Source organism: Balearica regulorum, chromosome 1, assembly GCF_011004875.1.
Source record: "Balearica regulorum gibbericeps isolate bBalReg1 chromosome 1, bBalReg1.pri, whole genome shotgun sequence".
Taxonomy (NCBI): domain Eukaryota; kingdom Metazoa; phylum Chordata; class Aves; order Gruiformes; family Gruidae; genus Balearica; species Balearica regulorum.
The window spans coordinates 151,324,988-151,348,043 of NC_046184.1; the positions used below are offsets into that span (position 1 = coordinate 151,324,988).

At 43.5% G+C, this 23,056-nt stretch overlaps 2 protein-coding genes across 2 annotated transcripts in view; one reads left to right on the forward strand and one right to left on the reverse strand.

Annotated features, from left to right (window-relative positions):
• Positions 1–22,748, reverse strand: part of SEPTIN10 (septin 10) — a 36,391-nt gene extending 13,643 nt beyond the window's left edge. Inside the window, 10 exon segments of the mRNA XM_075739166.1 lie at positions 223–319; positions 1,904–2,065; positions 6,574–6,760; positions 9,349–9,544; positions 10,268–10,385; positions 19,644–19,700; positions 19,703–19,747; positions 19,749–19,881; positions 19,883–19,969; positions 19,971–22,748. Coding sequence (XP_075595281.1) covers positions 223–319; positions 1,904–2,065; positions 6,574–6,760; positions 9,349–9,544; positions 10,268–10,385; positions 19,644–19,700; positions 19,703–19,747; positions 19,749–19,881; positions 19,883–19,969; positions 19,971–21,034 — 2,146 coding nt within the window. The 5' untranslated portion in view covers positions 21,035–22,748.
• Positions 1–23,056, forward strand: part of SH3RF3 (SH3 domain containing ring finger 3) — a 362,642-nt gene that overhangs the window by 295,637 nt on the left and 43,949 nt on the right. The window lies entirely within an intron of this gene.

The following is a 23,056-nucleotide window of genomic DNA, read 5'->3' on the forward strand; positions in this document are numbered from 1 at the left end:
CATACACCATCTCATAGCTTGATTCCAGGGATGCATCAGTGCTGATGAAACTATCAATTTGTGCACACCTGAAGTATTAATCGCTAAACTCCTTAAACTGTTGATCCAAAATACAATCAATATGGCATCAGTGGATAATACCAGTCTCTTTTAGTATTGGTGAATTTTATACTTCAGCAACAACAAAAAATCTTGTAAAAATATCTTTGAGAATTCGTTTACCTTGTACAACGCCCCACGGGTACTGACGAGCTCTCACCATTTTGTTTCCAACTTTCACCTCTTCCGTACTTCCTACTACAGCAAATGGCAAATGCCCCTGTAAGAGTCACACCAATACAGTCTTATCTCTCAGCATTCTTATGTCAGAACTGAAAAGCAAACACTTCAGAAATAAATTAGGGGGGAAAACCCCACAATTTCAGGAAAAGCCAACAGGCAGTTTCAAACAAAAAAACACTTTGAAGAGATCTGTAGCTAGTCAAACTGATAGAAACTACTGATAGAAAAGTCAAGCTACAATAACAAAACCAGGAGGAGCGGTTGATAGACCAGATAGGTGTGCTGCCAATTCAGAGGAACCTGGACAGGTTGGAGAAATGGGCTAACAGGAGTCTCACAAAGTTCAAATGAGAGCAATGCCAAGTCCTGCACGTCAGGAGGAATAACCCCACACTCCAGCACATGCTGGGGGCCGACTGTCTGGAAAGGCACTTTGCAGAAAAAGACCTGGGGTTCCTGGTGGGCAACAGGTTGGACCTGATTCAGCAGGCTTGCCCCAGTGGCAAAGGCGGCCGACTGCATCCTGAGCTGCATTAGGAAGAGTATCAGCAGTAAATAGAAAGCCACTCTAAAACACATCCCTCTGGCATTCAGCCAGAGTTCATATCCCCAGTAAGAGTCATGAGACGATCAGAGGTTTGAACCCAAGGCATGGTTATTGCCATGGGCTCGGCCAAATGGCCAGAAATACAGGCTGGGTACTGACTGTCTGCATGCTGACCCACAACAACTGACAACAAAAAAACCAACCAAACAAAAATAATTAACTGGAAAATAAATCACTAGCAGAGCATGAAAGGGATAAGTAACAGACCACCACCCTTTCCCACAGCAGAAGGACCTGTTACTGAACGACAGCCTGCGCATCCTCACTCCCTGGCACAACTGACAGAGGTTGGGACTGCAGAGCCACACTCCGGCATACCAGCTCCTCCTCCCTATTTTCAAACCCCATTGCATGCAAACATGTGCATCTACAAGCATATGCACGTGAATGGTAAATGCAGACAGACCACTCAAAGCAAAGACATCCAGCTTCACAAGGTTAGTTGAAGTTGGCAGATACTCCTGGGAGGATCTGAAAGGACAACAGTAAAAAAGCCAGAATTATATCTGACTTTTTAATCCCCAGAGAAAATTTGTCCTAATTTCAAATGAAAGTACTGAATAAAAGAAAAAAGCAGATAGAAGACTTGCTATCATAAAGACCAGAGAAAACTGGAGAAAGGAGGCACTTAAATATCTTCCCTCACAGATGTAAGGTAGTATTTGCTGAGGAAAAGAGCAAAGCCAATCTGTCCATCTATGTTAGTAATTATATATTAATTATCCAGAAATCAGAAAAAGTGTTCATGAGTGAGAATCTTTTTTCTGTTGCTGACACAGAAAAGAAAAAGCCTCCTAAAATAAGTGGTAGCAACAGCAGAGGGACAGGAAGATTTCTGAGTAGGAAAAAAAACCCAAAACATGTGAGCTTTTTAATGAGAGAGAAAAATAAACGAACAAACTTGTTACATACAAACCTATAAGCCTCAAGATAACGGTGACAGAACAGGCATGAATTGGCATTAGAGAGTGATGCTTTAGTACTGAAGTATCAACGTTTTTGTCTTTTACTTACATTCATGATGGTATTAATTTTAGAAACGGTTTCATCATCAGTTGGAAACTGGTATATCTGGACGCCATTACTAACTAATTCACTCATGATTTTGTTCTTGAACTTCTGTAGTTCGGTTTTAGAAATGCTGTCTGCTTTGCCTATAATTGGTATAATGTTCACCTATTAATGATACAAATTATATGAAATGTGTAAGACTTCCATTTTGAGGTGACATCTCTTATAAATTAAATTGTTTGGTGAGAAGCTCTTTAAAACCTTCCCCTGCAGTCCAAACTTTTCTATCAATTGATATCAAAGCTTCACAAACCATGAAAAATAGATTCACTGGCATCATTTAACAAAATAACAACAGATTATTTAATGTACTCCCTTAAAATTAATTGATTCTGAGAAAAGAACAAGGAAGGAGGTCTCATATAGTGAAGTACTCAAAAGAACAGCAACACCTCCTTATTAACTAAATGACATTATGTCTGCTAAAAAAATAGATTGTTTTAGTTTATAGCACTGGGGGGCATGCTTCAGGTGTTAAATGAAAGCTGACAGAATAAATACACAAAGAAAAGGAAGCTGGCTACCAAACCCTGCCTACCCCAGAGCTTCTTCCTTGGGTTCCTTGCAGCTACAACAGCTTGTTCCCTTCACCAAGTATCACTCAAGTATCTGCCGCGAGCAGAGGAATGACTAAGACTGAAGAATCTTGCTTACCAGTCTTTACACTAATTATTCAGAATTCAAAATTCAGTTCTATTAAGGTAACTTGCCCTATTTCCTAAAATAGTTATGACAGTAACTTAGTATTTTTAAGAAAAATTTGGCATCTACTACCTTCCTATCACCATTCCCAAAATATGCATTTTTCAGAACTAGATACAAAGAATTAATGTCCATGTCCAAATATTTTGGTATAACAATACCATTTTTCCAGATTTGAGAAGACTTGAGGGTTTTACAGATTTCCTTGATCATAGATGAAAAAAAAAGGGAAAAAAAAAAAACCACACCCATTCCTTTTATTTTTCTGAATGTTCTGTCTGAATGGAAATGCCTAAGCATGGAATCTCAAGAACAGATTCAAAATGGAAGTGTTTGAAATAAGTCTTCTCTCTGTCTTAAGCAAAATGTCCAAATTTAAAAAGCGCACCAACTCCAAAGTATGACTTCTAAGATTATCTGATGTTAGTCCTTAATTGCATAGCAAATTATTATTTATTATCAAATAAAATGCTAGAATATCCTGAGTTAATTTAGGATTGTATAAACAACCTATTACAGCTAGGAGTAATTCACAGCTTCAGTCAAATTAGCTGAGGGACATCAATTTAGGTTTTTTTAAAAACAGATGGAACACAGAGTCCTCACAATTACATCAATCTATATTCTGTCTTTTCAACATGAAAGTTTTCCAAGCACTCGTTAATTAGGAGAGAATTTCTTAGATAATGAATGGCAGAGAAAGACTACTGAGGAGACCAGTAACAATAGAAAAGCAAAATCACCAGAAACTCTGATTACAGTTATCAGCATTGATGTTAATTCACAGCCATTGTATTAAAATTTAAAAGCAACACTACTCTGGCTTTAGATAAGCAACGACAACAAAAGAATATCTTTGCTTCATTTGTTAAACAAAATTAATTTCTCTTCAGCATCTCAGGTTTATTTGAAAACTAGTATCCCGGTACTTTAATCCAAGAATAACATTAATTGAAAGCACACGTTTGTACTAACAAGAGACTTAAATTGTATTGATTTGGACCACCTATAGATGTGCACCAAGTCCCACTGCTCCCTCCTATGCCTACTACTCACTCAGAAACCAACTGGCTCCCTTCCAGCCTCTTCCCCAGCTACAACTCTCAACAACTGCAAAACTGAATTTTGCTACAAAGCCATAGGCCATTAATACAGAATCACTTTAACCCCTCCATAAAAAGTCTACACTTGCAATAAAACCAATAGTCCTGCCCTTCCTCCTGCCTGCAGCTGCTCATTGCCAGGTAGAACTAAAATCTGTGTAGCTGTCCAAAGAGACAGACACTTTTCAGCTTGATCAGTTCCCTAATCAAGCAAAAATCTTTAGGTTTCAATTTAAATCAGTTCCCTCATCCAGGGAACTGACTGCCCAAAACACTTAAGCATGCACAATGGAAAGAAGCAGCCGAGACTGCCTCATTCACTAGCAATGCAGAATGGCCATACAAAGTCACCAGGATAAACTTTATCTGTGCACATTATTTCTCTGTTTGCTAGCACCAAATTCAGGCCTCTGATCATCCTTCTGCCTGAAATGCAAAGTGTCGCTCTCCCCTCCGCCAATTAGAAAACACACTATTACTCTAAATGAAGATTTTCATGTAACACATTGTCAAAACATCTGTTTCCCCTTTATGTTATAGAGAAGGAAAAAAATACATATACTTGAAATTATTATTGGTTGATATCTTGTAGGCTGACTTAAGAGTATCTCTATGAACTAGTACAAAAATTTCCAAAGATTCTTTTTTAAGAAAAAAGATTATTTTTTAAGAAAAAAAGCCCTCAAACTCCAGAAGGTACACTCATGTAATTTCCTAATTTAACAGTAATCTGTATGTAATTCTGCAACAATGACTTGAAAATGCAGATGTATTAGTTGCATAATCACTAGTTCCCAGCAAGAAAGTATACAGAAGATTCCCTTGATCTGTGAATGAAACCTGGCTGGTCTGTAGTGATTCAGACCTAAGCAAAACTACAGGACTTTCCAATGTCTAAAAGCTAGGTGCCAAATTCTTATCCAGTCATCCAATTTATAAGCAATAGAGAAAAATTAATTACCAACAGATACGTCTGTTTTTTTCTCCCAGGATTACAGAGTATAGGATGACCCTATCCTATTCCAAGAACCCTCTTTCACCTCTGAGCTGTGTAATCTGGTCTTGTTTTGCACCAAGCAGACCGTAACAAAAGCATAATAGTGTATACTGTGGTGGATTTAGGAAGACACTGAAAACAACTTTTCACATAGATTTATACACTCGGTGTATGCATGTTGCTGTACCACCTTCTCTTCATGGAATCCTGTACTCCGCAAAAGTGCCCAGGGATTTCCACATCCTGGGAAATCCAAAGTTCTGAATTCTAGGAGAATGCAGTACTAAAAGCATCACAAACATGTTCTACAAGGAGATGGAAACCAAACTACAATTAAAGTACATACTTGTTTTTTGTGTGTGTATATATATATATTTCTGTAGTAAGATCAGAAAGCAGAATCCATTGCAAAGGCATAAAACAACAAAGTTACATGCTGTTCACGTTCTCCCTGAGCCAAAGCAGAACCAAAAATATTTAGAGTAGGTGGCTAGAAGCTAAAATCCGCCAAAGCAGAATTACTTTTGTTTTATCCTGATGAAAAAATATTTTCTCAAGATGCTGGGACTCATGGATCAATTTCCTTTTCTTGTGGAAGAAACACTGTGTTAAAGGGAGTTCAGTAAAGAGAAGGCACAACCTGGAAACCAAGTACCTTTGTGGTTTAACACAACCTTCAGCCCCAAAACTCAGAGGAGAACAATACGCTCCATGAAACTGTCCCATTTTCTAGTATCAAGGCTCTTTAGCTATCAGTGTGTATTACAGAGTAATTTCATAAACATTTTAATCTGGCATAAACCAACACTGTAGCAGAAAGAAGTGACCCTGCTCTCCCCTACTTATGTCCCACCCTACCACCCCCCAACTTGCTCTGTGCTATTGAGAAAGTTCAAAATGCAAACTACATCCACAAACAAAATTACAGAAATACCACATGTGCTCATCAATCCCAAATGTGGAATAGACAGCTGATTTGATCCTTGTTATCTTGAAGAAACATCTCACAAACAAGAAAATGCAGAAAGAAAATTTAGCAGGAGAGGCTCTAGTGAAGCACAAAGGAAAGGGCCAGAGGAACAGCAAATGCATTTAAATTTTCAAATTTCTCAAAATTTCAACAAATTATATCCAAATGATGTAAGGTTTTTTAAAACGGGTTAAACATTTAACTTCAGGCAGTTCACACATTCCTATTGCAGGAAGAAAGTTAAGAATTTAGAAAGTGCAAGTAATCACACTAGAAATTGATATTCAAACCAAATCAAGATGTAAAGTTTAAAATACTAATGCAGCCTATCTTAGAAAAAGCCATGCTGGTAGAGTGTTCTGTTCATGGCACTTGCCTCTTCAGTCATCTATAACAAAGATCTTCACAGTGCTGCAAAGCTTTTCACATGCCAGCTTTCCAGCAGTCCCAAAACTCCACAGTGAACTAGAAACAAGCTTAATTAGAAATATTACAGGACTCATGGAGGGTACTATCCAATCACAAGAAGATGTTAACAGTTTGTTAAAAGTAAAGTTGGTGTGGTTCTGTTTTTTTTTTTTTTTTACTTTTGTTTTTAAACCTCATTGTGCTTTTTCAATGTTCTTGCGATGTCTGTCTGTCTCTGATTTGTAAATAAATAGTGATGAACTGCAAGCTACTTGCAAAACCAACTTATTCTGAACTTAAGGTATATCAGTACCAAAAAACATCCTAAAACCAAACACACAGATACAGAACTGAAAGGTGATAGAGGATCTAAAAGCTGCAGGATGCTTCAGAAAATAAGACAAACTCTTAGAACTCTGTTTCAAAGTCTTACCTTGCTGTCTAGGCTTTTCATGGTTAACAAATCTAGGGTTTTTAGTGAATGGCCTGTAGGTGAAATGAAATAGAGGCAGACATGGATGCGAGTATCATGGTAGCTAAATAAAGAACGTTTAATTTTCAGTTCTTCCTGGAGATAGGCTTCAAATTGTGCATCTATATAATCCACTATTGGCTGATAGCTGTAAGAAATAAAATTTAACAACCAGAGATTAGCTACTCCTAAACAGAGCCAGACTAGCAAAGGAATTCCCTTGTACTGTTTTGTGGATTTTTGCTTTAAATGTCAAAAGGCTGCTCAAGTATCTACCCAGTACAGCAGAAAATTAAATGTACAAAGTAATCTTAATTTCTAAAAGGCTACTCAAATAAAAAAGTGTGCACCTAATACAGATAAAACATTTCCTGGCTACTATTAGTGAAAAAAGCTACATGAAGTTAGTTATTATTATAACCAATCTTCCCAAGTGATGTTTTATAAATTTTTGCAATCAAGCTGTGCAACTGCAGAACTCTTAGATGCGAGGAAGATACAAGAAAGTCTTAGATACAATACAAGAAAAGAAAGAACATGCAATTACCAGTACCAAGAAATAGGACCTCCTTTATCTTCTGAAGATGAAGTACTGTACATGATAGAGCTCTTAAACAATAGACAAAAATTGAAAAGGAGGAATGTAAGAGAAGAATGCAAATCCGATTTGCAATAAGTACAGTTTAAGTATATTTTATCCTACTTACAACCAGAGATTATAATCTACTTTCTAAAAGAAAACGTTGCTAGATGTATAACCAGCATGCCCTTACCTTTCTGCTGCTATACAAAGATTATAAACCTGATCAAATGCTATCAAAATTCAGAAGTAGTTGTTACAGACAAAATTAAAAGAAGGACTAAAAGGCAGCTCCTATACCACACATCAAAACCTCTAATATTTATACTAATATCTACTTGCATCTCATTCATCCAAGTCACTAGCAGTAGCTGTTTTCTAGTCATATCATAAGTCATAGCTCTCATGATAATCTTAATGTGAACTCTCTAACCTTCATTTATTTATAATCACCACCATTCAGGCACTCACATGGCACAAAGAATTGCTAAAATTCTTTACAGTTAAGGTGAAAGAAACAAAATCTGCTGAGAGACAGTTTAATATTTTAATATCTTCAATACATAAAAGCAGAGACTCAAAAAAAGTTCTGAAAGACACTAGCATGGTACCTCTACATCTTCTGATTAAGCTGTTGTGTTGGTTTTGCGTGGCAAGGTTTTGGTAGCGGGGGGGCTACAGGGGTGGCTTCTGTGAGAAGCTGCTGGAAGCTTCCCCTGTGTCTGATAGAGCCAATGCCAGCTGGCTCCAAGACGGACCCGCCGCTGGCCAAGGCCAAGCCAATCAGCGCCTCTGTGATAACATATTTAAGAAAGAGAAAAAACAGTTAGAGAGCGCTTTTGCAGCCAGAGAGAGGAGGGAGAAGATGTAAGAACATCTGCAGACACCAAGGTCAGTGAAGAAGGAGGGGCAGGAGGTGCTCCAGGCGCCAGAGCAAGATTCCCCTGCAGCCCGTGGTGAAGACCATGGTGAAGCAGGCTGTCCCCCTGCAGCCCATGGAGGGAGGATGAGGGGGTGTAGAGATTCCACCTGCAGCCCGTGGAGGACCCCACGCCGGAGCAGGTGGAGACACCTGAAGGAGGCTGTGGCCCCGTGGGAAGCCCGCGCTGGAGCAAGCTCCTGGCAGGACCTGTGGATCCGTGGAGAGAGGAGCCCACGCCAGAGCAGGTTTGCTGACAGGACTTGTGACCCCGTGGGGGACCCACGCTGGAGCAGTTTGCTCCTGAAGGTCTGCACCCCGTGGAGGAGACTCACGTTGGAGAAGGCCGTGAAGGACTGTCTCCCGTGAGAGGGACCCCACGCTGGAGCGGGGGAACAATGAGTCCTCCCCCTGAGGATGAAGAAGCGGCAGAAACACCGCGTGAGGAACTGACCGTAACCCCCACTCCCCGTCCCCCTGTGCCGCTGGGGGGGGCGGAGGTTGAAGCCGGGAGTGAAGTTGAGCCCGGGAAGATGGGAGGGGTGGGGGGAGGTGTTTTAAGATTTTGGTTTTATTTCTCATTCCTCTGCTCTGTTTTGCTTAGTAATAAATAAGATGAATTCCCTCTCTAAGTTCGGTCTGGTTTGCTCGTGATGATAATTAGAGAATGATCTCTCCCTGTCCTTATCTCGACCCGTAAGTTTTACCTTTTCTCCCCTGTCTAATGAAAGAGGGGAGTGATAGAGCGGCTCTGGTGGGCACCTGGCCCTCAGCCAGGGTCAACCCACCACAGCTGTCCAACATAAAAAACAAAGGCCTTCAGTAATCCACGTGATATTCCTTCCACTTTAAGGTCTTCAATATGTTCCAATCAAATTGTTAAAAACCCTGTAGATCTAATCTATATAATATACAGTACGTTATAAACTGTTTGGTTGTTTAAAGACCTTCTCCCTGCTTTCCTCCACCCCAAAAGAAACTCTAGTCACTACTGCACATCTTATTTACACACATTTATAAAAGATTATATCATAAAGAAAGGGGCAGAGTTCATCTGATTTCTCAAATAATTTCCTAGACAGGAAAAAAAACCAAGTTTATTTTGGTACACAGAGAAAGCAGTTAACCAAATATTTGGAACACATGTAAAACAAATATTTACTACAAAGCCCAAAGAAAAATCAACTTGCAATTGAAGACAAAGTTCTGCGTACCATAGCAACAAGAGGGCACTTACCTATCTTCTTTGTTTATCTGGTCACCAAATCCCACTGTATTTACGATGGTCAACTTCAAAAGAACATTACTTTCCTGGAGTTCATAAGTCTGGGCTCTAAGTCTTACACTTGGCAGAAAATGAGTTGACACAGGGTCATCAAAATTGGTGTTAAACAAACTGTTTATCAAGGTTGATTTCCCACTTCCAGTTTCCCCTAAAGTTAAACAGAAGGGTTGGGGAAGACAGTTTGCACATCAAATAAATACCTGCTAAGCATGGAAAGTGTTATCACAGCAACGTGACAAATTTATGCAAAGACTTGCCAACTGATTTCTCGGAGCAAAATGGTTGCCTGCATTCCTTTTTCATAATCAGCACTAAATATATTTTAGTTATTTTTTTTCATCCTACAGATAAGAGAGAGTTACGTGATAATGAGCAATAAGTAGAACAGTCTCTTGACACTTTGGTTTCTTTAAAAGTGTGAACTAATTTCCTACAGATTTTAAAAACCTAAGTAGCTCTGAAAACATGGGGTTCAACACAGGGATTTTATGAATAAAGGTAAAATACTAGAGCAAACATTTAATAAGTATAGAAATATTTCAATAACACAACCTTGGAATTTTAGGATTTTTTTGATCTAAAGCTCTTTGTTACAGTAAAAATAGAGCATAGCCCAGTTTACCCAAAAGAATACAAGAAGCTGCCCAAAAATCAGTAAAGGCATAGCATCAATTTTCAACATTTTTGGTCTTCATATTGTTTATGAAAATGCTAAATATAAAAGCAAAGGATGGATACAAATAAGCAAAGCTGGGGGAAGGGGTGGAATGCTTAATATTAAAGAAAGAGTTTAACATTGCAATTGGATTTAGATTTCAATCTAAAAGACAGGTATACTACTAAAGCCTTAAACCACCCAGATATTACTTACCAATGCAAAGAATGTTGAAGCAGAAGCCCTGCTTGATGGATTTTTTAACCAGTTGATCAGGTAAACTACCAAAACCAACATGCCCGGACAAGGATAAAGTTCGATATCCATCATTTTGCTAGGGAAAAATAATTTAAAAATATGTTAACGAGGTGAGTTGCAAAGCAATTAGCAATGGCAACAAAAGAACTCTACTAGTAAGCTAGAACTCATTCCTTATGATTTACACGGAACCAAGAAAAGCAAAAGTCTGAAAAAAAACTGATTTGTCAAATCAACTTTATTCCACGATTTGTGTGTTGGGTTTGCATGGCAAGGTTTTGGTAGTGGGGGGCGGGTGGGGGGGGGGGGCGGCTACAGGGGTGGCTTCTGTGAGAAGCTGCTAGAAGCTTCCCCTGTGTCTGACAGAGCCAATGCCAGCCGGCTCCAAGACAGACCCACCGCTGGCCAAGGCCAAGCCAATCAGCGCCTCTGTGATAACATATTTAAGAAGGAAAAAAAACCTTAGGAGCAGTTTTTGCAGCCAGAGAGAGGAGTGAGAAGATGTGAGAGGAAAAACCCTGCAGACACCCAGGTCAGTGCAGAAGGAGGGGCAGGAGGTGCTCCAGGCACCGGAGCAGAGATCCCCCTGCAGATCATGGTGAAGACCATGGTGAAGCAGGCTGTCCCCCTGCAGCCCATGGAGGAAGGATGAGGGGGTGTAGAGATTCCACCTGCAGCCCGTGGAGGACCCCACGCCGGAGCAGGTGGAGGCACCTGAAGGAGGCTGTGGCCCGTGGGAAGCCCACGCTGGAGCAGGCTCCTGGCAGGACCTGTGGCCCCATGGAGAGAGGAGCCCACGCCAGAGCAGGTTTGCTGACAGGACTTGTGACCCCATGGGGGACCCACGCTGGGGCAGTTTGCTCCTGAAGGTCTGCACCCCGTGGAGGAGACTCACGTTGGAGAAGTTTGTAAAGGACTGTCTCCCGTGGGAGGGACTCCACGCTGGAGCAGGGGTACGATGAGAGGAGTCCTCCCCCTGAGGATGAAGAAGCAGCAGAAACAACGTGTGATGAACTGACCGTAACCCCCACTCCCCGTCCCCCTGTGCTGCTGGGGGGGGAGGAGGTTGAAGCCAGGAGTGAAGTTGAGCCCAGGAAGATGGGAGGGGTGGGGGGAGGTGTTTTAAGATTTGGTTTTATTTCTCATTCCTCTACTCTGTTTTGCTTAGTAATAAATTAGATGAATTCCCTCTCTAAGTTCAGTCTGTTTTGCTTGTGACGATAATTAGTGAGTGATCTCTCCCTGTCCTTATCTCGACCCACAAGCTTTTTGTTACACCTTTTCTCCCCTGTCTAGTGAATGAGGGGAGTGATAAAGCGGCTCTGGTGGGCACCTGGCCCCCAGCCAGGGTCAACCCACCATAGTTTGAGAAAACATTCAAATTTACTTTACAGGACTATTTGCAGGCTCAAAGTGAAGTCCATGTTTTGAAAAAAAAAAAACCAAAAAACCATGAAACATGAACAAAGTAAAGTAGACAAGCCCAACTGAAAATATAAACTGAAAAGAGTTTACAGAAAATGGATCATAGTTCGTTTGCTGTTAGAAATGAAGAAATAAATATTTAAAAACAACTTAAGAGGCAGAATCCACGAGAGACCATAATCACAGAAAGGTGTATGCTATCAATCAGAACTCATTCTCAGTAGCTGGAATTGAAATTGTTATTTATGTAAAATAATACAATATCTACAGACCACAAGTCTAAGAGATAATATTATATATATTACTAGAAATAGTATATATAATATTAGAAATCTTTAGAGGTGCGCTTTCCATTTCACATGTCAGCTAGCAAAATAGCGTCATGACATCAAGGCAATGAGTTGCCTAATATGAAAAGGAAATATCTTGGTTCATGTAAGTGAACTGTATTTTTAAACATTCTATATCAAAAGTGTAAACAGTGACAGACAGGTCCATGCTATTCCTTCTCTTATGTTTCCAATCCAGATGCCTTTACTGGTTCCTGGGAACACACATATAGCCAACACTAGGAAAATTTTTACAAGCCCATAAAAGTCCCACCTTTTATAACAGGTATGCATAGCAAGTTTCAGAATTCTTGTAGCTAAAAGGATATGGACATTTCTCACAGCAAATACTCATCCTCTTGTTTTGCACAGGACTTCTTGTGTGGGACTACAGACTGCACTAACTCATTTTAGACTAATATAATGAGGAAAAACGTGTAAGTAAAGTGAACAATTCAAAGAGAAAATATGACATCTCAGGGATGTTAAAAAAAAATTTATTCGAAGCACATCTGAAAAAGAAATTTCTCAAGGTATTCCACCATATGGAAATTACTATTAAAAAGGGCTGAGAAACACTGGAAAATGTCAGTATCCGGTCCGTTTAAAGACAAGCGTATCTGAGACAGAGTGGCAGCACATCTAACAACTACAGTTACACAGCCTGGCATCCAAACCACCTCTATCACCAACAGAAGACAGTTCCTCTAAAAGAAACCATTAAGCCTGCGCACCAAAAGGCAGCGCAAGAGGCTCAGCACAGCCGTAGGAGGGAAGCTTTTCATCTTCACGTCACGAGCCTAAATCCAAACCATGCTGGGCCACCGTCCAAATCCCTGCATTGCCATTTGTTACTCTCCAAGAAAAAACCTGAGTAGAAAGAACTTTATTTCCTCCCAGTCCATTTGGATTTCACTGGACAAACCACCGACACCCACAACCTTACTGACTGTTTCCAGAAGTCTTTAGGGTAACTACCACGTCATCCACAAAAGACTATGTCAGGATTAAAAAGTGTTTAGCCAAGGAAACTGGTATGGCAGCTATATTTGCTGTACAAAGCTAAGTGCAGAAACAGACGACTGGAGTTCTCATAGCTATTAACTCCGTAACTTCATTTTCAAAAGGAAGGGAGAGATTAATTACACTTCAGCAATTAAACTTCAGTTTACTCTTTTCTGGAAATGAAAATCAACAATAATTAGCTCTTCCACTGTTATATTGGCTGTTTATCACTGAAAAGTTGGCCAAATTTCTGTGTGAAACAGAGGACAATGAGAAATAATAAACGTGCAAAACAAGGTGCCTTCTCTGTGCTTTGCTTAGAAAGCTATGGCTATGCTTATAACTCAACAGACATCTGGCTGTATCACTATTAAAAAACCCATTTCAGACATCCAAGATGGTTAATTTCTTTGTATTTGTAAACTTCTCCCAAAGATGCTTCTTATGGATAGGTATGTCAGGAAAGAGAGTAATAATTACTGCAATAAGTATTTACGCAATTGCCAAGATATTCTGAGACATCTCAAATTTGCTGCTATTTTAAGACAGCATATTTCATCTTTCTTCAGTACATAATTTAATTACACTACACAGTTAAAAATTAGAACAGTTTTTCTGGAAATGTAAATATATAAAAGCACATGGCAAGTTCTATGTCATTTCAGACACAAGACAAAAAAAAAATGACATCAGACAGAAAAGTCCTGGTAAGTTGTAAAAACAGATTACAGAACCTGGTACTTAGAAGAACTTCTGCAACGGAGAAATTGTGGTTTATGCACAGCTTTCTTCAGTGCTGTCTGGGGGGGCAGGGAAGAGACATTATCATCTTCACTTTGTGCATGCGGAGATGACACAGAGATATTAGTTGAGATAATAAAGGGAAAGACTAAGAGAGCATGAACATGAATCTCATCACCCCATGTGTAATTTAGCACTTTAACCACAAGACCTCCAGTTCTTTCTGTCAGAGGTAACGACATAGTGAACAAACAAAAAAACCTAACCAGCAACCCCACCCCCCAAAACCTCAGATGTTCACCAGCTGAATGTGACCCGACAATGAGAATGTCAGCAGGGGAACATACAGGATAGGAGAGAACAAGAATTTCAAGCAGAAATACTACTATTTATATAATTCATGAGAACATGTTTTAATGTCTTCTCCTAAGGTTTTTGTTTTAGAGAAGACTGGCAAACAGAAGGATGATCAGAAAGGGATAATTCAGGGTCTCAAAAACCATTTTTTACAAAGAACCAGTACAGAAACATAGCCTATCTAAGTTCTTTCAAGAAAACGGCCAGAGTTGGCTTGATCACAGTGCATGTAACGAGGAGATTTCTGGTAGTGTGCACACACACACACACAAAACACCCCCAACACTAAATTAATAGCAAAAATTTTAAAAGCTAGAGATACAAACATGCAGAATGTATTTCTATTTTAAAATATGTATCTATTTTTTTAGGGATTTTAACTGCTATTAAACTGCTCAGAGAGTTAGTTGTCCCAAGACACAACAGAGTCTTCAGGAATCAGTTTCACCAAAAATGCAGCAATAAAACCTCTTAATTTAGACTACAAAACTTTCAAAAAATACTGTGCAGCTCAACTTGAGACAGTCTCAGTCATGCTGACTTAGAAATCCACATTCTTGCATGTTTGCAATTCTGTTCCCCACGCAAAAAATGTTATGAGACTGAGAGCTACCATTCTCATTTGGAGACTCGCCTCCATCCACCTTCCTTTCGGAAGAATCCCTTTGTGAACCTGTTCCATCTGACATCACTTGGAGCACTCTCTTAATAGAAAAGCAATGACCTATGTTTTTCCTTCGGAAATTTTCCAAGGGCATCACATGTCTCGCCCTTAATGCCAGCACCTCAGACAGCTTCATTCTGCTATGGTCTAACAAATACACAGAGAAATTAAATCCACAAAACATTGCCCATGATGCCTGCATTCTTACTACTTCTCAAAGAAATAATACGTCATCCAGTCGGAAAACAAGTTACTACTGTATCACCAGTGTAGAAAAACAGTGACCACTCAAAAATTAAGAACTATAAATCATGCTGAAAGCAATCAAGTCACCAGATTAGACAGTCTTTTCAAATTACTATCTGTTGGATGGAGCGGCTAAATTATGCTTGAAGACAGCATCTCATCCAACTTTATTCAATGAATAACTCAAAGCTTGTAATTGGAATGCTACCAGAGCTGTAATACACCCGTAAATACTTCCTGTTTCTCACCGCTTTCTCAGAATTCATACTCTCATCAAAATAGCACACAATATAGATCGCTTGAGATGGTCCAAATCACATCTCACTCCTTCCCTCCCCCCCCCTTTTTAAAGGGTTGGTAGCATAGCTTTCACAGAACTGCACCTGGATTTCTGCAAATTCAGTTATATATTGGTTTATATAAAGTCATCTTGCCCACTAAAGACAGCGTGCAAAGAAACGCTGAGACAAAAGTAACATCTTTTTTCTCTCAGAAACAAACTAAAAAAAAATTAGTTATCTTTTAAATTGGCCACCTATTTCAGACTAAAACTGCGTAACACCAGGCCATTCCACAGCAAAAGCTGGGTCTCAGACTACATACATCTCTCTGCATAAGCCTCCTGCAGAACAAGACTTGCAGTCCAGAACTTGCCGCTCTGCTTGTAGAGATGACTGAAATTTGCCCTCCGAAGCTTGAAGAAAGAAAGTAATCAACGTTTGTGTGCTTAGGCAGGAGGTGAGCGTCCTGCCAGGCCCAGGCGGTGATGCAGGCTCCGCACGGGCCCTCAGAAGGATGTCTGGGCATCAGCCGGGAGGGCAGAGGACAACATGTTAACGTGCCCATGGACACTCCAAACATGACTCTCTCAGAGCCCTGAGTTTTCCACTATCGCAAACAGGTGTGGACATTCATTAAACCAGAAAATCTATTTTAATCTTTCAATGACAAATTGCATTACTCTCTTACAGACAAGTACTTTCCTAATAACCAAAGGTACATTTATTCCAGTAAATATCAACGTTGCTTTTGCCTCCTAATGTGAGGTAAGTAGGAAACTAAACAGATTTTGGAAGCGAGTGGAAAAATACTTTCCATTTTTGGGTAGTCAAAATCTAAAATATAGATGTGTGGTGTAGGCATGCATACCATTGACATCTCTCAATGTCAATACTTGTGTGAGAGAGACAGAGAACAGATGGGATGAGCAGAGGGAACAGAAAGGAACCCTTGGCAAAATAACACAGAAAAGAACAGAAAATATAGGAGGTTGATGTAGAAAAAATACAAAGAAAGCAAAGTCCATAAAGATGCAGAGTAGGAAAGGAGAAACATTAAAAATTACATGGAATTAATACATCAGTCTATCCTATAAAATAAAAAGCAACACGCAGGAGTCAAGTATGGAACCCCAAAAAAGGTGTGTAGAAAAAAAAATGTTGGCCAAAAGATGATTCAATGAAAACTCATTTGACAATTTCACTCACAGTTATCATGTAATTTATTCAGTATAACAGAAACAGTAGACAACTTTTAGGGACTGCTCCAAACATCAGAAGCTCAAGATTCTTCCCTCATCTCTTTTAAATGACTTCTGGTCATTCTGGTGCACTGACTATTTTCCTTTTCTAGCCCACTTCAACACACAATACAGCTGAAGTTGCCTTAAACCGTACGTCACAAGATTTCCTTCATACATGTTTGTATGGAGAGACCTTAGAAAGAACCTTAAAAAAAAAAAAAAGTTACATTTTTGGTCTATGTTTCTGTCTGAAGAAATCTGAGGCAGAAGAGAATTTTCTTGAATGCCCTGAAATCACCCAGGATGGGCAGAAGAAGAAGTGACAGCCTTATCAGTAGAGAACAGGGGGCACAATGTGTCCAGAAGACAACTTCTGGACTGTATTTTGAGGTATTTAGGAACGAACAAACCAACAAGCAGAGACATTTTGTTAGTTTTTCAGTTGTGATGAGGTGATTTCACAGACAGCAGCATATTCATTTGTAAATGCCACTAATACCTGTCTTCATCAACAGGTGTTTAAGTAACTTAATAATGTAGCACATGTAGTATCTGTTCCTCCATTGCTGCCTATGGATAGATGTGGCAAGAGGCAGTGGGTGGGGAATCAAGACTTGACGACAGAAAAGAAACCAGTTTCTCACAGCTAGTGCTCCATGTGCCAGGCAAAGGATGACGACGACAACAATGCTGGTTCAGATGGGACTGACCAGCTACTGCTATGCAGAAGGAGAAAATGTTAAGGTTTGTGCTCTGCACAGAAAGGCCTCTTGACCTGTGTGTTTTCAAGGAAGGAAAAACAAAGAAACGGAAATCTGGTGCATCCCTCTGAGATGACCTTGACACAGAAAAATACTTAGGCTGGTATCAGTACTGGTATCGCAACCACACTCACTTTTGGAAGATCTCCAGCTCTTTGGCTGTGCTGGCTCAGCAGTGCCTGTTGCAGCTTTAGCACTGTATTTCCTGAAGAGCAGTAAGTCAGTCGTCTTCACCCATGACCACATCAGCCCCTTCTTGTTGATGTTCCTTGTCCAAATGAGAAAGCAATGCTGGTCTTGGATGTGACAATGGTGGTTGCTATCAGAAGGTCTCTGTGACCACAACAAGGATTTTTATTTTCCTCTTTCTTAATTAATCAATGATGAGCACTGTATGCTGCTGTATGGAAGCAATGGCTGCCAAACCTTTCCCATCAGTCAAATTTTCAAAAATCAGTAGTAAATACTTGCACCTCAGACTTTGTGCAGTCAGATTGTAAACAGATTTATAGAAGATCAGACTGTGTTCTGAGAGTGATTTTACCTTTTTTTTGCAAAATATTTGAAAACAAAATCTTTCCGGAATGTAGTAGGAAACACTTTAACAATTACGCAGCATGTGTTAAACTAGGAAATATTACTTGATGTCAATATAGACATACTTTACATCAATACATTTACATCATTTACATTTATAAATCTAATACAAAATCACCTTCCTCCATTACAGAACTATGTTATATGTCTGGTTTTACAGTATTCTCTGTAAAGTTTTCCATGTACAGGCTTCCCTCTCTTCCCTTACCAAATCTATCTGCTTAGTGGACCCTCAGTCCTGCTCTCCCTCCCTTTTGCTGATTTACAACATCCCTCCACACTCTTCACACAAACATTAACCAGCAAAATCATTGCGTATCATTTCTCATACTTTGGCTCTTAGGTTGTTTTTTCTCTCGACGCTTTTCCAGCTTCCCGCAATACCCAGCCTGGGAAGTATTGACTCTCCACCTCGCTATATATACATAATATATATGAAGAGAGAAAGCTTACATAAAGTTCATGCACTGCACTACGTTATACTGCAGCTGCGAAGGATTCATCCAGGCCTTAGAGAATACGTGTGAAATGGAGCTGTCTGGGCAGGGGCCCCAACAAGAAAGCAAGCTACGCTCAACAGTCAAGTTGTGAGCAAGCCGAGGAACATGAATGAAGCCCTTTCACTCTCGGCCTGAGGTCGGTCTTGGCCGGGACATGGCTGGGCCCTGTGATGGCTTTAACAATGGTCCAACAAATAACTCTTTCAGCACCCAAACTCAAAGCAGCCCCTCTTCCTTCTCTGGCTCCCATGCCACTCCCTTGGGTGTGTCCCATCGAGCAAGACCCTGTCCGGGATGAAAATCACTCCAAGGAAAGAAAACTTCAGAAGAGTAACAGTCATTTTCCATTGTTTTCAGTTCACGGGGCAGTTTCACACACAGTTCCACTGGCATAAACGGCAGCAGAACGAGCCAAGAATCACCACAAAACAGGTACTTTATCTACCTTCCTGCTACCAGACAATGCAAAAGCATTTAACTGTACAACCAGGGTGGAGGATTTTTCCCCAAATTCCTCCCTCTCCATGTTGTTTCTAGAACCCTTCTGTGCTTTGCATTGCTGAGATGTAAAACATGGCAGAAAACTCAAGTCAGAAATTAATTGATTTATTTAACGTTCAAAAAGGGAATTAATGTTTCAGCGCTAATGTGTGGATGGGTTCAGTGTCTTCGAAGCATAAAGCTGGCAGCTTTCCCATTATGCATAAGTATTTCTTCAATAGCCAAGATTCAACTTATTACTTGAAATATGTGATACGCTATGGGAGCTCTAAGAAAGGCGGCATCTGAACACAAGATCCTGTAACAACAAGTGTTTTTAAAGCCTGGCAACTCCGGGAACTAAATAGCACCTAGAGGCTTTATTTCGCCCGCCAACCTGACCCCCGCAGTGAACCGCGCCACCCCGCCGGTTCTCCACGGCGGACCCAGCAGCACCGCCGCCCCCCCTCAGCGAGGGCTGCTCGGTACAAGCGGCGCTTCCACCTCTCCGCACGGTGTAGCCGCCCGCCTCCTTCCCCTTCTGGCGCCGGTGCTGCCGGACCCGTCCCCTCAGCCGCGCCGGGGGGGTGACACCAACCCCCGGGTAACCCCAGCGCTGGGGGTGTCCACCAGCCACCGCGGCGGTTAACGGTCGGCGGAGCTCCCCGCCCGCCCCTCCCGGCTCCCGCACGGCGGAGGGGACTTACCGGCTGCCGACCGGCATGGGAAGCGGCCATAGCCCTGCGAGGCGAGGCAGGGAGGGAAACGCGCGGGCAGAGCTGCCGCTGAGGGGAGAGGGCGCGCACCCACCGGGCAGCCGTGACGGGGCGCTCCGGGCCGCCGGGCGGAGGCAGCGCCACGGACGGGCGGGGCCGCGGCGGCCCCACGCGGGAGGGGAGGAGGGGAGGAGCGGAGCGGGGAGGACCCAGTAGCCGCCCTGCCGCCGAGGCGGGCGCTCGTAGCGGCCGCGTGGGCCCCTCCCGGCCGGAGGGTGGCGCGGCGCCGCAACCGCGGCGGCAGTGATTGCCGGGGCATGCCGCCGCCAGGAGGAGGGGCTCGGGCAGCAGCGGCTTCGCCGCGCCCGCAGCAAGTAGCAGCAGCAGCAGCAGGAGGAGCGGCGGCGCGACGCGATGGGGCAGGGGCGGTGATGGCGGAGCCGACGGAGCTGCGGCAGGAGTCGGTGGTGGGGTTCCTGGCGGCGCGGGGCGGGCGGGCGCGCAACGCGGAGCTGCTGGACCATTTCCGGGAGTGGTTCAGCGCCCCGGAGCCCGAACGCCGCGCCGCCGCTCGTCAACGCTTCAAGGAGCTGGTCAACGCAGTGGCCACCGTGCGCCAGGATCCCGGCACCGGCGTCAAGTACGTGCACCTCCGCCGCCGGTACTGCGCCCCGGAGCCCCCCGCCACCGCCCTGAGCCCCGGCGAGGAGGCGGCGGCGGTGGGGGACAGCGCGGAGCGATCGAGCCCGCCGCCCTCCCCGCGGGCGGGCGCTGAGGAGGCGCCGCCACCGCCGCCGGCGGGCGAGGATGCTGGCAGCCGCCCTCAGCCCGCGGGACGGCGGGGTGAGCCGCCCCGGCCGAGCCCGGCGGCGGGCGGAGGCCAGCGGAAGGGGTCCCGGCGGGGGCCGCTGCCTGGGCGCGGCGGAGGCGGCGAGGAGGCTGCGGTAGCTGCCGGGCCGGGGCGGCCTCCGCCGGCGGAGGAGGCGGGGGTGGCGGAGGGCGCCCCCGGGGCGGCGGCGCAGGGGGGCGGCCGCAGGAGCCTGCGGGAGGCGGCGCGGGGCAGCTCGCCCCAGCTGAAGCGCGGCGCCCTGCCCGGGGGGGGCCGCGGCCGCGGCGGCGACTCGGACAGCGCCTCGGTGGCCTCGTCCTCCGCCGAGGAGGAGGGGAGCACCACCGGCGCCGTGGCCCTGGACCCCCTGGAGCACGCCTGGATGTTGTCGGCCTCGGACGGGCGGTGGGAGAGCCTGGAGGGGCTGCTGAGCTGTGAGCCGGCGCTGCTCTGCAAGCGGGACTTCATCACCGGCTTTACGGTCCTGCACTGGGCCGCCAAGCACGGGCGGCAGGAGCTGCTGGCCACGCTGGTCAACTTTGCCCAGCGGCATCAGCTGCCCGTGGACATCAACGCCCGCACCAGTGGCGGGCACACCGCGCTGCACATAGCCGCCATGCACGGCCACGCCGAAGTGGTGAAGCTGTTGGTGGGAGCCTACGATGCCGATGTGGACATCCGTGACTACAGCGGGCGCAAGGCTGCGCAGTACCTGCACCAGGGCACCTCCGGGGACATGCGGAGCCTTGTGGGGGCCCTGGAGGAGGAGGAGGAGGAGGAAGGGGCTGCTGGCAATGGGAGTGGGCGCTGGAGGCTCTCCAAGGTGTTGCCCTCCAACCTAATGAGCTACCGGCTCTCCCACCACCACCACCACCACCACCATCACCATCACAGCACTGGGGAGGAAGCTGACAGCACCGAAGGGGCAGCAGTGCCAGGCAAGGGCAAGGAGATGACCAGGAAAGCCTCCGGCAGCGGGCGGATGAAGCCTCGGCTTAATAAGATCCGCTTCAGGACTCAGATCATCCACAACACGCCCTCCTTTCGCGGTGACACCGAGGAAGAAGAGCACGAGGAGAAATCCCTGAAAGCGTCATTCAAGCTCAGGCCAAAGTCCAATGTCTTTGGATAAGGCTGGGGAGCAGGAAGTCTGGGAGGTGGGCGCACAGACTAAAGAGCCCCAGGGTGTAGCGCGGAAGGTGAGGCAGGTACAAGTGTACTCATCTAGACTCGTATGCGCCAGGGAGATGGGTCCTCTGAGTATCTTGCTTTAACTCAGTTCGGTGGGGTCACCGAGCCCAGTGGGTCACCAGGGCTCTGGTGGCTTACAGCTCCCGAGAGCAGCTGCTTCGGCTTGGCCCTCGGTGCTGAAATGAGAGGCAGCGAGTGCATTGAGAAACACTGGAGTGTTTACAAGCTGTGCTCCTTTCTCTCTAAAGGCAGGCTTCTGGATCGGAAACCTGTGTTAGTGCATCTACTAGGATTAGCGAGTTGAGTGGGGGAAAGAACAGTGCAAATGCTCTACTCTTATATTATCAACTGGTACTATAAACTACTTACAGCTTGCTATGTAAGAACACCTCAGTAATATGCAAATATACTTTAAGTTTCTCTTTAACAGCAATACCACCTGGCACAGCGTGGAGTTGGGTACCCAAAATGAGATGGTAGATAAGGGTTTCCTGTCAGAATCCAAGCTTCAATCCAGCAAAGACTTGAGCCTGTGTTGACTTTATTCATTGAAAATTGCCTGATTTGACATTGTGAGTATGTAAAAAAAAAAAAAAAATCCATTGCACTGCAAACAATTAATAAAGTTAACCATGTGCAGAAGTCTCTGCTGTCTGAGGTACTACTGAGCTTGCTTGTTGCTTTTGGAATACTAATACAAGATAATGGAAGCAAAGAGTGTTTTTATGTATTTGGTATCTTATGTTTTGTCTTAGGCAAAGCAATTTTATTTTAATCACTGTGAATTCTCAAGTGCCAGACCTAGCGCAGTTCCAGTTATTTAAGTCTGGTCAATTCTTGTTAATGTTGTGTGTGTAACTCACTGCGTTTGAAATCAGAAAATTGTGTTGTATGTGTTACCTGTGAAAGTCATTCTCTTTTAGAAAAGAGCACAGACACCATTGCATGTAATCTTCATGAAACTCTGATGTGGTTCCATAATATAATAGCTACAGGTCTGTGTTCGCTCATAACTTGCGTGCCAATCCCTTCAACTGACTTTGTGCGGAAATAGAGGAAAAAGGAAAAAAAAAAAAAAAAAAGGGAGTGTGTGTGAATAACCGTAACTCTGAAACTATCCCTGTTTATCATCCTGAGTGAAAGCAGTATAATGACATATTCTAGTTAAGTCATGGCAACGGTGTTTGAGTTCTTTTAAACCTGTATTTCTAGAGAAGTGATAACCAAGGCTTTGAACTGTTGTTTAACAATTTAGTAAGTCTTAATCTGATTGACGAGCCTATCCATCTGCTAAAGCTTTCAGAAATCTTGAATCTTGTTTCTCTGCTTTAAAGGTAGCAATTCCAGTGAAATCTAGGAGGCAGATTTGTATCCAGACTCGGCT